We start from the raw sequence: 15,973 nt of genomic DNA, 5'->3' as shown, positions 1-15,973 counted from the left end.
GCTAAACAAAATCTCAAGCTTTTCAGACATTAACCTTTATACAATAATAGTAAAACAACATGTATCTTACTATTAAGAACATGAAACTTTAGATCACTTAGATTCAGTTTTGAGTCAGTGACAATTTGACTATCCACTTGACTAAGAACTGAAAATCTAAACTTTATCATAGATACACTACAGATATAGTCACTAGTCACTGCTTTAAAATAGTCCTGGAGTTACTTTACTAGTTGAAAATCAGCACTTGATTGCAGTTATGGTTTAAAGATACTTTTAAATGATCAAACCATTACTTTATTTGCTATCACTCCTTTATTACAATTATAGTTACTGGTTTACACAGTAAAATGATTGTTATTGAAAATCAGTACTCAATTATTGTCATAGGTAATAGTAACTGATACTAAATTTACTACTTTTCCAGTTACTTAACTTTAGTTAAAATAACTAATTACTGCGTTGACAGCCATCCATTATTACCTTGTAGTAACTAGCAGAGTACATGGCTTATTATTTGCATTAGCAATTTCAAACTGCTAGCAAATAAAACCTTTACTATTTAAAGCAATAACTGGCAATTATGTCTTCAAGTAAAAAACAACAATATTGCTATTTTTTTTTTTTACATGTTATATTTATTTGGTTCTTTTTATGAAGGTGGAGGGAGAATTGTTGCATTAATAGACTTTACATTTTCAAATTAACACCTCCCTGATCAGAAAGGAGCAGCAGAGTAGTCATCTCATCTCTCAATCAGAAGGGTTGCAGGTTTGATTCCCATCTCCACATGCAGTTGTTTCCTTGGGCAAGGTATTGAACCCCAAATTTGTTCCAATGGCTTGACAGTGCCTTGTATGGCTGCAGCATCCATTAGTGTGTGAATGGGTGAATGTGATAAACAATGGGGAATCACCACATCAGAAAATTGCAACATATCTTCATTTAAAATATGATTAAACCAGTGAGCTCCTCCGGCTGGAAAACCTGTAAGTCTGACAAATGTGAAAGATTGCTAAGGCACGAAAAATATATACCAATCAGCCATAACAATATGACCAATGACAGGTGAGGCAAACAACAGTGATAACTTCGGTAGCCAGAAATAATATTTTACTGATGTGTTATCAGCAGGAACAATGGAAGATTTCAAAGAAGAGTGATGAACCACGTGATGCACATTGATGAACTTGTTCCTATCTAGGTCCTTCCTCGCCATTTAAAGGTTTGGTTAGATGTTCTGTCATTCAGCGAATCTTGGCGTGAACCTTGAAGGGGTGAGGTACACGTGTGGTTCCAGTCACCCCTTCTGTACTCAGTTCGACTCCCTCAGGAACACTGAAAGAGAAATTCTGCAGCAATCCCACCAAAAACAGGAACAGCTCCATCTTGGCGAGGCCCTCTCCAAGACACACCCGTTTCCCTGAAAGAGCCACAAATACACAAACACACTCAGGTTTAAGAGATAGAGATCACTATGCAGACACCTCACAGGCAAAGTCGGAAATTATAAAAATGAATAAATAAATAAATAAATAAAACGTTCTTTACTTCAAATGTGAGCATCATATTTTAGGGTGACCAAACATACTGTACAGGCCCAGCAATATGAATGTATACAAATATTTTCAAGGAACTATGAATCATGCATTTAATCTGCAATTATTTGACTGTCAGGTTCCACAGTATAATGTTTCTTTGTTGCATATGATATGAGGGGTGTCATGATCCTGCTCTCACTCAACCCTCCCTTCCTGAGAGTTTTCACTCCTCCCCTCCTGTGCTCCCCTTTGCTCCGACCCGTGCTCTCCCACTTCCTCCTCCTGGTCACAGCTGTTTGTAATTTCCATTAGTGTATGTATTTAGTTCCCCTCTCTTGTAGCTCTGGTTGCCAGTTCGTCTGCGTTCTCACACCATTCGTACCCGCCATATTTCCTCGTGTTGCCTTTATGTTTTGACTTTCTGCCTGCCCGACTTTGCCTCCTGGATTTCCTCCTCAATCGCCTGAACTGGTTTTGACCTTGGACTGCCTGACTTCGCTTCTGCTGTGGTTTTAATAATAAACACTTTTGAACTGAGCTTCTTGTCTGCCGTGCAATTGAGTTCCACTAACCCTGACAAGGGGAGATATTTTACTACGCTCATAAACAGGGAAACAATGTCAAAGCAACCCACAAAATTCCAATATACTCCATTTTTCTCTTCAGAGAAACTTAGAAGGTTATTGTGATATAGCAAGGTTTTGGTAGTTTATATCACGTTGGAAAATCAGTGAGGGCAATTGGGTTTTAGCTGTTTTCACTATAATTGTGAAATAGGGAACGAGTAGATGTTTGTATTCAAATAAAGCGAGTTAAAGTAAAATGCTGCCTGAAGAATATTTATAAGGGCAGATACCTGAAACTACAGAAAGAAAGTACAAATACTTATTTGCTTGCCACCTGTAGTCCTGCTTTCAGTGTGAGTGTGGTGTTGAAGCGCTGTACCTGCAGAGAAAGGCAGAAATGCTTCTCGCTTCACAAACTTTCCCTCAGCATCCAGGAAGTGCCCGGGGTTAAAGGAGTCTGGAGTCTCCCATTCAGTCTCATCAAACAGCACCGAGGTCAACATGGGGATCAAGGATGTACCCTGAAAAAAAAACAAAAAAAAAACACATGACAACAGGGTCCAACCTGTTGCAACCACATCCAACTAAACACCCCTACTTCAAATAGCTGTACACTGAAGGGACCTTTGGTATGTAGTAGCCGCCCAGCGTGGTGTCCTGAGCTGCTTTCCTCATCGCATTCAAAGGAACAATGTTTCCGAGCCTCTGAATCTCGTGGATGACCGCGTCAGTGTATGGCATGTTGGGCCTGTCCGCCATGGTGGGCTGTCTGGTCTGGCCGATCACTGCATCTATCTCCTCCTGGACTTTCTCTGAAGAGGGTTAAAAGATTTTCTCATAACTGAGAGCTACTTCATGGGTACAGAGTGGTACTAGGTGCTACTTAGAATACATTTTGCACACACCTTAATGAATAAAATTGAACATCAGAAGCAAAAAGTGTTTAAATATCATTTGAATTCTAGATTAATTATTTAGGACAGGGGTAGCCAACCAGTCAGAGACCAAGAGCCACAAAAAATACAGCAGTACTACGAAGAGCCACATCATACAAGTCCAGCTGACAAATAAACTCCCTTTCTCACACAGACACGAAATGACATAAAGTGACATACATTCACAATGTATGATACATATCCATTTCTGAAATTACTAAAGTTAGACAACAGTTGGCAAGGTGTGGCTTTATGGCATAATTTCATGTTAAACAGGTGTTGCCCCATTTTATATGATGCACATCAGATTCCATCCATCCATCCATCCATTTTCTGCCGCTTATCCGGGGCCGGTTCGCGGGGGCAGCAGTCCGAGCAGAGTTGCCCAGACTTCCCTCACCCCAGACACTTCCTCCAGCTCTTCCAGTGGCACCCCAAGGAGTTCCCAGGCCAAGAGACATAGTCCCTCCAGCGTCTCCTGGGTCTGCCCTGTGGCCTCCTACCGGAGGGACATGCCCGGAACACCTCCCTGGGGAGGCGTCCGGGGGGCATCCGAAACAGGTGCCCGAGCTACCTCAGCTGGTTCCTCTCGATGTGGAGAAGCAGCGGCTCTACTCCGAGCTCCTCCCTGGTGACTGAGCTCCTCACCCTATCTCTAAGGGTACACCCAGCCACCCTACGGAGGAAGCTCATTTCAGCCGCTTGTATCCGGCATCTCATTCTTTCGGTCATGACCCATAGTTCATGACCATAGGTGAGGGTAGGAACGAAGATCGACCGGTAAATCGAGAGCTTCGCTTTTTGGCTCAGCTCCTTCTTCACCACGATGGACCGATACAACGTCTGCATAACTGCAGACGCTGCACCGATCCGCCTGTCGATCTCACGCTCCATCTTTCCCCCACTCGTGAACAAGACCCCAAGATTCTTGAACTCCTCCACCTGTGACAAAGGCACTCCACTGACCTGGAGGGGGCAAGCCACCTTTTTCCGGTCGAGAACCATGGCCTCGGATTAAGAGGTGCTGATCCTCATCCCAGCTGCTTCACACTCGGCTGTGAACCGCGTCAGTGCACGCTGAAGATCCAGGCTGGATGGAGCCAACAGAACCACATCATCAGCAAATAGCAGAGATGAGATCCTGTGGTCCCCAAACTGGACTCCCTCTGGTCCCTGGCTGTGCCTAGAAAATCTGTCCATATATATGAGGAACAGAATCGGTGATAAAGGACAGCCCTGCCGGAGGCCAACGTGCACTGGAAACAGGTCCGACTTACTGCCGGCAATGCGAACCAAACTCCGGCTCCAGGAATACAAGGACATCAGATTCCATTTGTAATAAATTAAATATGAACTATCTTTGATCATTATATTTTCTTTATCAATAGCTAAAACCCAACATTACTGCTGAACCATATGAGGTAAGAAATCTTTACATGAATGAATAATGAACTTTTGGATAAAGATAATCTTTGAGGTTTTCCAATGATAAACTGATATTTTCTCTCTATCATGACATTCAAAGTTCAGTGTGAAGAGTAACTGCCCTCAGCACCTTTCAGTCTGCACTCAGGAGAGTTGGTTCCTGCTGCACTTTTCTTTCTGAGCACTGGAGTTATTTTGTTCACACTACAAAGATTGTTTTTCTCTGACATGCCACCCACCCTGGACATTAGGGTTTCTGATGAGGTAAACCAAAGCCCACAGCAAAGTAGTGGAGGTCGTTTCTGTTCCAGCCATGAAGAGATCCAGAGAGCACTGAACCAGGTTGGTTTCATAAAATCCCTGGTCCGACTCTTTGTGCTACAAAGAAGATGCAGAGTGGACACATTAGATTATTAGTGAATAAACTGGCAGCTTGAAGGAAAACAAATGTCAAGTTCAAAGACATCATAATCATACATTCTTCATCTCAATGAGGAAAGCATCAATGTAGTCTCGGGGATTGTTGTGGTCCAGGTCCTGCTTGTGCCGCTTCACTTCATCGTTAATAAATCTTTGCAGACTTTCAAAGTGGCTGAACATTCTGTTGTGAGGACCTGGCAGGTGTTTCATTAGTCCAGGTAATGAATCATAGAGCTGCCGGAATTAAATAAAAATGACGAGAGAAGCATTTGAATGTCACTAAACTCCAGTGTCATTGTGAACATACCAGACCCCAGATGGTTCCCTCAAGCTGAATGGCCTCAGACAAATACTTCAGCATGAGCTGGAAGTTGTGGTCACAGTAGTCAAACCTTTTCCCCATCACCAGCTGGCAAACAATGTTGGATACAGCGTTGTTAAAGAGGCCTGCTGGTGTGAAAAGACCACCTAAAGGAGAAGAAACCACTGTTTGAGAAACCTGAGAGGATTCTCCTGCTTGTACAGGAGTATGAGCTGATCAATGTAAAACACCTTTCTCCTTCTCCATCTCTTCCCGCAGGAACCGCAGCTCCTCACAGATGCTCTGCTCCATCGTGTTTTTGCCCAGGCCAAAGGAGCGCAGGGTGGACAAGGCAAAGCGTCGTTGTCTCTTCCATTTCTCACCACTGCTATTCAACAGACCATCTAGACAGAGATCATGAAGAGGTTAATAGCTGAAGACCACAATTTTCTGTGTGCAGCAGGAGACGGAATGCGGAGATTTTCTCACCCAAGCTTCCGTTGTGAATCCTCTCAAACATAGAGCTGTGCGGCCGGTCAACAAAGTTCTCTGCTTGGGACACGATGGCTTCCTTCACCATCTTGTACCCGCACACAAACACCACCTTTTCGCTACCAAGACGGACACTGAAGACATTCCCATACTCCTTGGCCAACTGTGGACAGTATGACATAAACAATATCTTGACAAGCACAATGCATTGTAACATAAAGTAGTAAAAGTAAAACACTTTTATGAGATGTGCTTTTAACATGTTGTGAAACAGTTGTGAAACTGTGTGAAAAGAATAAGCACAGCATAAATGTGAATATTGTTCTATTGTTTTGGTACAAAGATAAATCATCAGGAGACCAGGGGTGTGTCTGAACAGTCCCTCCTTTCTCCTTATCTGTCGACTTTCACTTAACCCCGTGGATGATGTCCCGGGGTTAAGGAAAGGTATTAGAAGGCTTCCTAAAGTAGTTAGTGAAAGGCAATTAGGTTGGTGCGGCAATCGAATCACACGTTCATGTAGTGATGTCATAATAATGTGATGGTGGTGCAAGTTAGGGCATTCTCGCGCGAACACCTGGCGCTCTCAAAACAAGTTGAGGCAAATCTTCCACGGTTGCAAATATTTAGCATGATGGAAGCAGCCTCGTCCATTGGCGACAGTGGAGATACCGCCACACCAGCACTTGCTGGTTGTGCTTTAGAAGTAGAGGAACACCCGCGGCTATATCTAAAAAATGTTTGCTTTTGTCGGGATGAACGATTCCTCATACAGGATGAAGTGCCTCTTGTGTTTGTCAAAAAACACAGAAATAATGGCATTCCAAAACTCACCATCAAACCTAAAGAAACACATTGCGGTAAGTGAACTAACCAATTGCAGTAATAAGCAAGCCTGAACCCTCGCTATTTTGAAAATCAACTTCTGCTGAAGATGAACAGCAAATTTGTGGACTTTAATTCAAGAAAGGAGGGAGAGAGGGAGCAAGTTGATGGAGGGAGAATTGAGCTTAATAAAGTCTGTGAGAGAAAAAAAATATTTCTCGCTGTTTTGCTTCTTTGTGATTTTACTTTTGATACTTAAGTACGTTTCATATGACCTACTTTAAGACTTTTAAGTGATTATTTCATGGGTGACTTTTGCTTTTATCTAAATAGATTTCAAGAAAAGTATCTGTACTTTTACTCAAATATGACTTTCAACTACGTTTTACAGCTCTGCCCACACGTACCTTGGTAAAGTAAACATGTGGATGTTTGCTGTCCACTCTCAGTGTGTTCCCCACAACGGGGAGAGCCAGAGGTCCTGGGGGGAAGTTCTGTGGCTTCTTGTTTTTCAGGCAATCTGCGATCAGCAGGAAAAGCACAACAAACAGCAGCAGGCTCTTCAGGTCGAAACTCAGCAGGATGTCAGAAAGCCACATGATTGAAGGAAGACAAATGAAGAGAGAGACTGCAGCTGTTCGTGTTTCCGTCTTGCTCGACGTGACTTTTCTGCAGCAGGTTGACTTTTAATTCTTAATCTTTGTTGTCCGGACAGAGTCCACATCTGCACACAGGTGTTTGCGTAACTGGGATCAAGTGTTAGAGTTATGACGTTTTCTTTGACCTCCGAACTGTGACGCTTCCTGCATGGACTTATTCAAACTGTTAAAATGGCGGCGGACTGTTTTGTTATTGAGCTGTAGATGATGGACAAATACCGAAATGCATCATGGGTACCGTAGTTTGTTCTGTCTATGTGAAGGTCCGCCAATAGGAGAGCACGTTGCTTACGCCTCCTTCCAGCGGTGGCCAATGGGAAGAGGGGATTTACAGCAGCGCGTGTTTTATCTGGCGGAAGGTCCTGTTGGCTCACTCTCTGTCTTTTTCCTCCTCGTACTGAGCTCAACTGTTTCATCCTTGGCTGTTTTCCTTCGCGTTTATCGGCTAAGTATAAGACTAATCTTTGTTAGGCCAGTATTTCTGTCTTTTGTAATAAATTACTGTGTTAATCCAATCTCAAGGTTTGTTGAACTATATTTAAAGTTCGCCGCTGCTTCCCTTGACAAGAGCTCTGTCCTCTCTTCTGTGCTGGGGAGTGAAACACAGGACACAAGCCACACCCCCTTTATTCCTTTTATTCAGTTTACTCCGGTTACTCCGGTTACTCCTGATACTCCTGATACTCCCACACCCTGACGACAAGGCGACTGCATGTTCAGTGTCCCCTCAGAAACCAATGCTACAGGTTTTATCAATTTTATTTTGTCAAAAATCTCAAACAAATACAAAATATATGATATTTCACATCATCATCTTCTTGTGATTCAGGCTAAAGAAAATCTCAAACTTCAAAGCCATTGACCTTTATACAATAATAGTAAAACAAAATATCTTACAAATAAGAACATGAAACTTTAGATCACTTAGATTCAGTTTTGAGTCCGTGACAGTTTGACTATCCACTTTACTAAGAACTGAAAATCTAAACTTTATCATAGATACACTACAGATATAGTCACTAGTCACTGCTTCAAAATAGTCCTGGAGTTACTTTACTAGTTGAAAATCAGCACTTGATTGCGGTTATGGTTTAAAGATACTTTTAAATGATCAAACCATTACTTTATTTGCTATCAGTCCTTTATTACAATTATAGTTACTGGTTTACACAGTAAAATGATTACTTGTTCCTGAAAATCAGTACTCAATTATTGTCATAGGTAATAGTAACTGATACTAAATTAGCTACTTTTCCAGTTCCTTAATTTTGATTATGTAACTAATTATTACTTTGACAGGTATCCATTATTACCTTATAGTAACTTGCAGAGTACATGGTTTATTATTTGCATTAGCAATTTCAAACTGCTAGTAAATAAAACCTTTACTATTTAAAGCAATAACTGGTAAATATGTCTTTCAGTAAATAACAATAACAACAACAAAAATAATTATAAGAATAATATTTTTTTTTACATGTTATTATATTTATTTTGTTCTTTTTATGAAAGTGGAGGGAGAATTGTTGCATTGATAGACTTTACATTTTCATATCAACACCTCCCTGATCACAAAGGAGCAGCAGAGTGGTAATCTCATCTCCCAATCAGAAGGGTTGCACATTTGATTCCCATCTCCACATGCCGTTGTGTCCTTGGGCAAGATATTGAACCCCAAATTTCTTCCAAAGGCTTGACAGTGCCTTGTATCGCTGCAGCATCCATTAGTGTGTGAATGGGCGAATGTGATAAACAATGGGGAATCACCACATCAGAACATTGTAACAGATCTTTATTTAAAATATGATTAAACCAGTGAGCTCCTCCGGCTGGAAAACCTGTAAGTCTGACAAATGTGAAAGATTGCTAAGGAACGAAAAATATATACCAATCAGCCATAACAATATGACCAATGACAGGTGAGGCAAACAACAGTGATAACTTCGGTAGCCAGGAATAATATTTTACTGATGTGTTATCAGCAGGAACAATGGAAGATTTCAAAGAAGAGTGATGAACCACGTGATGCACATTGATGAACTTATTCCTATCGAGGTCCTTCCTAGCCATTTAAAGGTTCGGTTAGATGTTCTGTCATTCAGCGAATCTTGGCGTGAACCTTGAAGGGGTGAGGTACACGTGTGGTTCCAGTCACCCCTTCTGTACTCAGTTCGACTCCCTCAGGAACACTGAAAGAGAAATTCTGTAGCAATCCCACCAAAAACAGGAACAGCTCCATCTTGGCGAGGCCCTCTCCTAGACACACCCGTTTCCCTGAAAGAGCCACAAATACACAAACACACTCAGGTTTAAGAGATAGAGATCACTATGCAGACACCTCACAGGCAAAGTCGGAAATTATAAAAATGAATAAATAAATAAATAAAACGTTCTTTACTTCAAATGTGAGCATCATATTTTAGAGTGACCAAACATACTGTACAGGCCCAGCAATATTAATTTATACAAATATTTTCAAGGAAAAGTCAAGCATGCATTTAATCTGCAATTATTTGACCGGCAGGCTCCACAGAAACATTTTTCTTTGTTGCAAATGATATGACGGATGATCCTGCTCTCACTCAACCCTCCCTTCCTGAGAGTTTTCACTCCTCCCCTCCTGTGTTCCCCTTTGCTCCGCCCCGTGCTCTCCCACTTCCTCCTCCTGGTCACAGCTGTTTGTAATTTCCATTAGTGTTTGTATTTAGTTCCCCTCTCTTGTAGCTCTGGTTGCCAGTTCGTCTGCGTTCTCACACCATTCGTACCCGCCATATTTCCTCGTGTTGCCTTTATGTTTTGACCTTCTGCCTGCCCGACTGTGCCTCCTGGATTTCCTCCTCAATCGCCTGAACTGGTTTTGACCTTGGACTGCTTGACTTCGCTTCTGCTGTGATTTTAATAATAAACACTTTTGAACTGAGCTTCTTGTCTGCCGTGCAATTGAGTTCCACTAACCCTGACAAGGGGAGATATTTTACTACGCTCATAAACAGGGAAACAATGTCAAAGCAACCCACAAAATTCCAACATACTCCATTTTTCTCCTCAGAGAAACCCAGAAAGATATTGTGATATAGCAAGGTTTGGTAGTTTATATCACATTGGAAAATCAGTGAGGGAAATTGTGTTTTAGCTGTTTTCACTGTAACTGTGAAATAGGGATCGAGGAGATGTTTGTATTCAAATAAAGGGAGAGTAAAATGCTGTCTAAGGTGTATTTAAGGACAGATACCTGAAAATACAGAAAGAAAGTACAAATGCTGATTTGCTTGCCACCTGTAGTCCTGCTTTCAGTGTGAGTGTGGTGTTGAAGCACTGTACCTGCAGAGAAAGGCAGAAATGCTTCTCGCTTCACAAACTTTCCCTCAGCATCCAGGAAGTGCCCGGGGTTAAAGGAGTCTGGAGTCTCCCATTCAGTCTCATCAAACAGCACCGAGGTCAGCATGGGCATCAAGGATGTACCCTGAAAAAAAAAAAAAACACGATGACAACAAGGAACTACCACATCCAACTAAACACCCCTACTTCAAATAGCTGTACACTGAAGGGACCTCTGGTATGTAGTAGCCGCCCAGCGTGGTGTCCTGAGCTGCTTTCCTCATCCCATTCAAAGGAACAATGTTTCCTAGTCTCTGGATCTCGTGGATGACCGCGTCAGTGTATGGCATGTTGGGTCTGTCCGCCGTGGTGGGCTGTCTGGTCTGGCCGATCACTGCATCTATCTCCTCCTGGACTTTGTCTGAAGAGGGTTAAAGGATTTTCTCAAAACTGAGAGCTACTTCATGGGTGCAGAGTGGTACTAGGTGCTACTTAGAACACATTTTACACACACTTTAATGAAAAAAATTGAACATCAGAAGCAAAAAGTGTTTAAATATCATTTGCATTCTAGATTAATTATTTAGTACAGGGGTAGCTAAACAGTCAGAGACCATGAGCCACAAAAAATACAGCAGTACTACGAAGAGCGACATCATACAAGTCCAGCTGACAAATAAACTCCCTTTCTCACACAGACACGAAATGACATAAAGTGACATACATTCACAATGTATGATACATATCCATTTCTGAAATTATAAAAGTTAGACAACAGTTGGCAAGGTGTGGATTTATGGCATAATTTCATGTTAAACAGGTGTTGCCCCATTTTATCTGATGCACATCAGATTCCATTTGTAATCAAAGAAATATGAACTATTTTTGATCATTATTCATCTTTATCAATAGCCAAAAACCAACATTACTGCTGAACCATATGAGGTAAGAAATCTTTACAAGAATGAATAATGAACTTTGGTACAAAGATAATCTTTGTGGTTTTCCAATGATAAACTGATATTTCCTCTCTATCATGACATTCAAAGTTCAGTGTGAAGAGTAACTCCCCTCAGCACCTTTCAGTCTGCACTCAGCAGAGTCGGTTCCTGCTACACTTTTCTTTCTGAGCACTGGAGTTATTTTGTTCACACTACAGAGATTGTTACTCTCTGACATGCCACCCACCCTGGACATCAGGGTTTCTGATGAGGTAAACCAAAGCCCACAGCAAAGTAGTGGAGGTCGTTTCTGTTCCAGCCATGAAGAGATCCAGAGAGCACAGAACCAGGTTGGTTTCATAAAAACCCTGGTCCGACTCTTTGTGCTATAAAGAAGATACAGAGTGGACACATTAGATGATTAGTGAACAAACTGGCAGCTTGAAGGAAAACAAATGTCGAGTTCAAAGACGTTATAATCATACATTCTTCATCTCAATGAGGAAAGCATCAATGTAGTCTTGGGGATTGTTGTGGTCCAGGTGCTGCTTGTGCCGCTTCACTTCCTCATTAACAAATTTGATCACATTTTCGTAGTGGCTGAACATTCTGTTGTGAGGACCTGGCAGGTGTTTCAGTAGTCCAGGTGTTGATTCATAGAGCTGCCGGAATGAAATAAAAATGATGAGAGAAGCATTTGAATGTCACTAAATTCCTGTGTCATTGTGAACATACCAGACCCCAGATGGTTCCCTCAAGCTGAAGTGCCTCAGACATACACTTCAGCATGAGCTGGAAGTTGTGGTCACAGTAGTCAAACCTTTTCCCCATCACCAGCTGGCAAACAATGTTGGATACAGCGTTGGTAAAGAGGCCTGCTGGTGTGAAAAGACCACCTAAAGGAGAAGAAACCACTGTTTGAGAAACCTGAGATGATTCTCCTGCTTGTACAGGAGTATGAGCTGATCAATGTAAAACACCTTTCTCCTTCTCCATCTCTTCCCGCAGGAACCGCAGCTCCTCACAGATGCTCTGCTCCATCGTGTTTTTGCCCAGGCCGAAGGAGCGCAGGGTGGACCAGGCAAAGCGTCGTTGTCTCTTCCATTTCTCACCACTGCTCGCGAACAGACCATCTATACAGAGAGCATGAAGGGTTTAATCACTGAAGACCACAATTTTCTGTGTGCAGCAGGAGAAGAAATGTGGAGATTTTCACACCTGAGCTTCCGTTGTAAAGCCTGTCAGCCACAGCGCTACGCGGCCGGTCAACAAAGTTCTCTGCTTGGGACACGATGGCTTCCTTCACCATCTTGTACCCGCACACAAACACCACCTTTTCGCTACCAAGACGGACACTGAAGACATTCCCATACTCCTTGGCCAACTGTGGGCAATATGACATAAACAATATCTTGACAAGCGCAATGCATTGTAACATAAAGTAGTAAAAGTAAAACACTTATGTGAGATGTGCTTTTAACATGTTGTGAAACTATTTCCCCAATGTGATTTTCAGGCATTATTGTTCAACCGGAGGGATGATGAGTCTTCACTGAGTCTGATTTATCCTGAATTTTCAATATTTATCTACATTTGTGTGTGAAAATGCTTTTTGAGGTTAATTTTCTAGTGACTGTTGGGACATTTTGGTCAGCAACAACCTCTGTTTCCACAACACAACTCTGAATAGAAATAGCATAAACTGTGTGAAAAGATTAAACACAGCATAAATGTGAATATTGTTCTATTGTTTAGGTACAAAGATAAACCATCAGGAGACCAGGGGTATGTCTGAACAGTCCCTCCTTTCTCCTTGTATATCGACTTTCACTGATGTCACGGGGTTAAGGAAAGGTGTTAGAAGGCTTCCTAAAGTAGTTAGTGAAAGGTGATCAGGTTGGTGCGGCAATCGAATCACACTTTTACTTAGTAACGTCATAACTCGTGGCGTTGTGACTGTTGGGACAGTTTGCTCAACAACTCTGAATAGAAATAGTATAAACTGTGTGAAAAGATTAAACACAGCATATATATTAAGCATTATAAAAAGCTATATAAAGATGTTATCACAAGATATAACAAAGATAAATGTAAAGCACAGTACGATATGGTTGATATTGATGGCACTGATCGGGTGCCATCAAAAATTGGATTAGTAGTATTATTTATTTGTTAATAATATTCTATATAATATGTAATATTATTATTTTTTTTAAACTTTTGATCATATTATTATTATTATTAGTAGTAGTAGTGGTACTAGCATTATTGTTTCATTGTCTTTTAATTTAAAAAAATCGAAGTAAATAAATTAATAATCTCAGATCTGTTAATAACAGAGCAAAGAATATTGTTTTATCATGTCTGGTAGGGCAGAGCTTTGATGGTGGGTGTACTGATTACATTGGAATGATGAAGATGTTGAAGAGAACAACAGAACCGTGAGGACATGTTCATTATGATATCACCACTTGCTCATATATATGAACATAGTGTAACCCACTTCAAGGTATGTACACGTCTGGACCTCTAGGTTCGTAGGAGCTAAGAATATAGCAATAACCACAGCACACAAGTAATTTAGCTAAACATGAAATTTTTGTTCAAAAACTGAAAAAAAAAAGTGTACATACATCTTTAAATCACAACATATGGGCCCAAACTAAGAAAATAAAAGTGTCTCTGGCAGAAGAAAAGTTCTTTCCGGAGCTTGTTGTGTCCATTCAAGGTTCAAGTCAAATATAGTCAGGGGAAATAGTCAAGTCGGGGAATGTAACTCTTGAATGTTGAAGAATCTTGTTGATGTCGGTCAGTGGGACTGACAGAATCCTACCACAGCATTAGTAGGAATGGCGGTAGAGCTCAGAATTCGACTGAGAGTAGGCACTTGGAAATCTTCGCGTAACGTCGTGTCATTTTCCAGCGTCACGATGACGTCATCATTTTGTGAAAGCTGCGCTCGATTCGGTCTACGAAAATGTGGATGCAGCGGATAGCTCTGCATTATCTTCATCACTTTCCGCCATGTTTGATTCGCCACTTGATACCGAATCTCCCGGTGTTTACTTTATGTAAATACACCGCAGACTGCCAAAGTTTGGGATTTTCGAAAATATAGGTGAGTTTCAGGTTCAAAATACTGCATCTGCTCATCAAAGTGCAACCTTAAGTTATGTTTTGGCACGTTATATGGTGAATAAACTTCATTCTCTGAAGTTTTCATCCCCATTCAAGCTGCGGCAGTACGTGTACATGATGCGTACAAATGTACAGCAACCTCCGCCAGCTGAAAGTTTTCATGGAATTTCCGTTCAACAGCAATCGCCAAGTTGTTTTTCGGGCAGTAGCTCATGTTTTTCGGGCAGATATGTATAAAATATTAATAAAATGAATTAAAATTTAGTAAAATGAAGGGCTCAAAATGGAAATTACTTTTTTTTTTTTTTTCGCTCAAATCACAGTTTTCTAATGCATTTTCCTTTTGTTTTACTGACCACTAATTAGCGATAATTGCGTCCTTGAAAATACCACAACTCTGGTTTGGATTGTCCGATTTCAACAAATGAGGTGTCATTTTTTTCATTTCAGAACGCTTTATTCAGTCATGCCCATATCAATGCCTTTAACCCATTTTGAAAAAAATGTCCAAGTGCCTACTGAGAGGCTCGCCATCGACATTTCGACTCCACTCCTCAACCTTGGTGGACTCCAAAGTTGAGACTTCTCGGTATCACGGTCTCAAACAAGAAAAACACCTGACCAAGATTCTCATCATGAGATTCGGGACAATAAAGTGTGTCCTCAACGTTTCTCCAACCTCTTTTAAAGTATTTTTCAACCAGCACGTGAGAGAAGAAACAGTGCTCCGTGCGTCAATGAGCAAAGTAAAACTAATCGCGTTATTGCACGCTACTTCCGGTATCGCAAACAAAATAAACTTCTGGTTTTCCAAAAAAATTTACGTTTCAACACGAATATTAATAATATTAAGCCTTTTAACCAGGCGGGTTACAATAGTCTCAGTCACAAGTTTAAATAAAGAGAGTCCAGCAGCAACGTTCATTTAACCACTGGACAGAATAACAGAACATTCAACCTTAAACATGTTATTGTGAAAATGAAACCACACGTACCTTGGTAAAGTAAACGTGTGGATGTTTGCTGTCCACACTCAGTGTGTTCCCCACAACGGGGAGAGCCAGAGGTCCTGGGGGGAAGTTCTGTGGCTTCTTGTTTTTCAGGTAATCTGCGATCAGCAGGAAAAGCACAACAAACAGCAGCAGGCTCTTCAGGCCGAAACTCAGCAGGATGTCAGAAAGCCACATGATTGAAGGAAGACAAATGAAGAGAGAGACTGCAGCTGTTCGTGTTTCCTTCTTGCTCAACGTGACTTTTCTGCAGCAGATTGACTTTTAATTCTTACTCTTTGTAGTCCAGACAGAGTCCACATCTGCACACAGGTGTTTACGCAACTGGTGCCAAGCCACACCTCCTTTATTCCTTTTATTCCCTTCACCCCGGTTACTCCGGTTACCCCTGATGCCCCCACA

The 15,973-nt window shown here is 41.4% G+C and overlaps 1 protein-coding gene across 1 annotated transcript; it reads right to left on the bottom strand.

Annotated features, from left to right (window-relative positions):
• Positions 1 to 715: 715 nt before the first annotated feature.
• LOC308137535 (uncharacterized protein) lies at positions 716 to 15,748 on the bottom strand (the record flags this gene model as incomplete). The annotated part of the gene is made up of 18 exons (XM_080506288.1): positions 716 to 1,423; positions 2,487 to 2,628; positions 2,732 to 2,919; positions 4,707 to 4,845; positions 4,945 to 5,121; positions 5,195 to 5,355; positions 5,440 to 5,592; positions 5,678 to 5,843; positions 6,913 to 7,139; positions 9,268 to 9,438; positions 10,486 to 10,627; positions 10,716 to 10,903; positions 11,671 to 11,809; positions 11,909 to 12,085; positions 12,159 to 12,319; positions 12,404 to 12,556; positions 12,642 to 12,807; positions 15,557 to 15,748. The coding sequence occupies 18 exons, from the start codon at positions 15,746 to 15,748 to the stop codon at positions 1,248 to 1,250; spliced, it is 3,018 nt and encodes a 1,005-aa protein (XP_080362414.1). The 3' UTR covers positions 716 to 1,247.
• Between the last annotated feature and the right edge of the window lie 225 nt (positions 15,749 to 15,973).

This window comes from Blennius ocellaris (genome assembly GCF_963422515.1).
Source record: "Blennius ocellaris genome assembly, chromosome: 12".
NCBI lineage: Eukaryota > Metazoa > Chordata > Actinopteri > Blenniiformes > Blenniidae > Blennius > Blennius ocellaris.
This window is presented reverse-complemented; position numbering and strand designations above follow the sequence as displayed.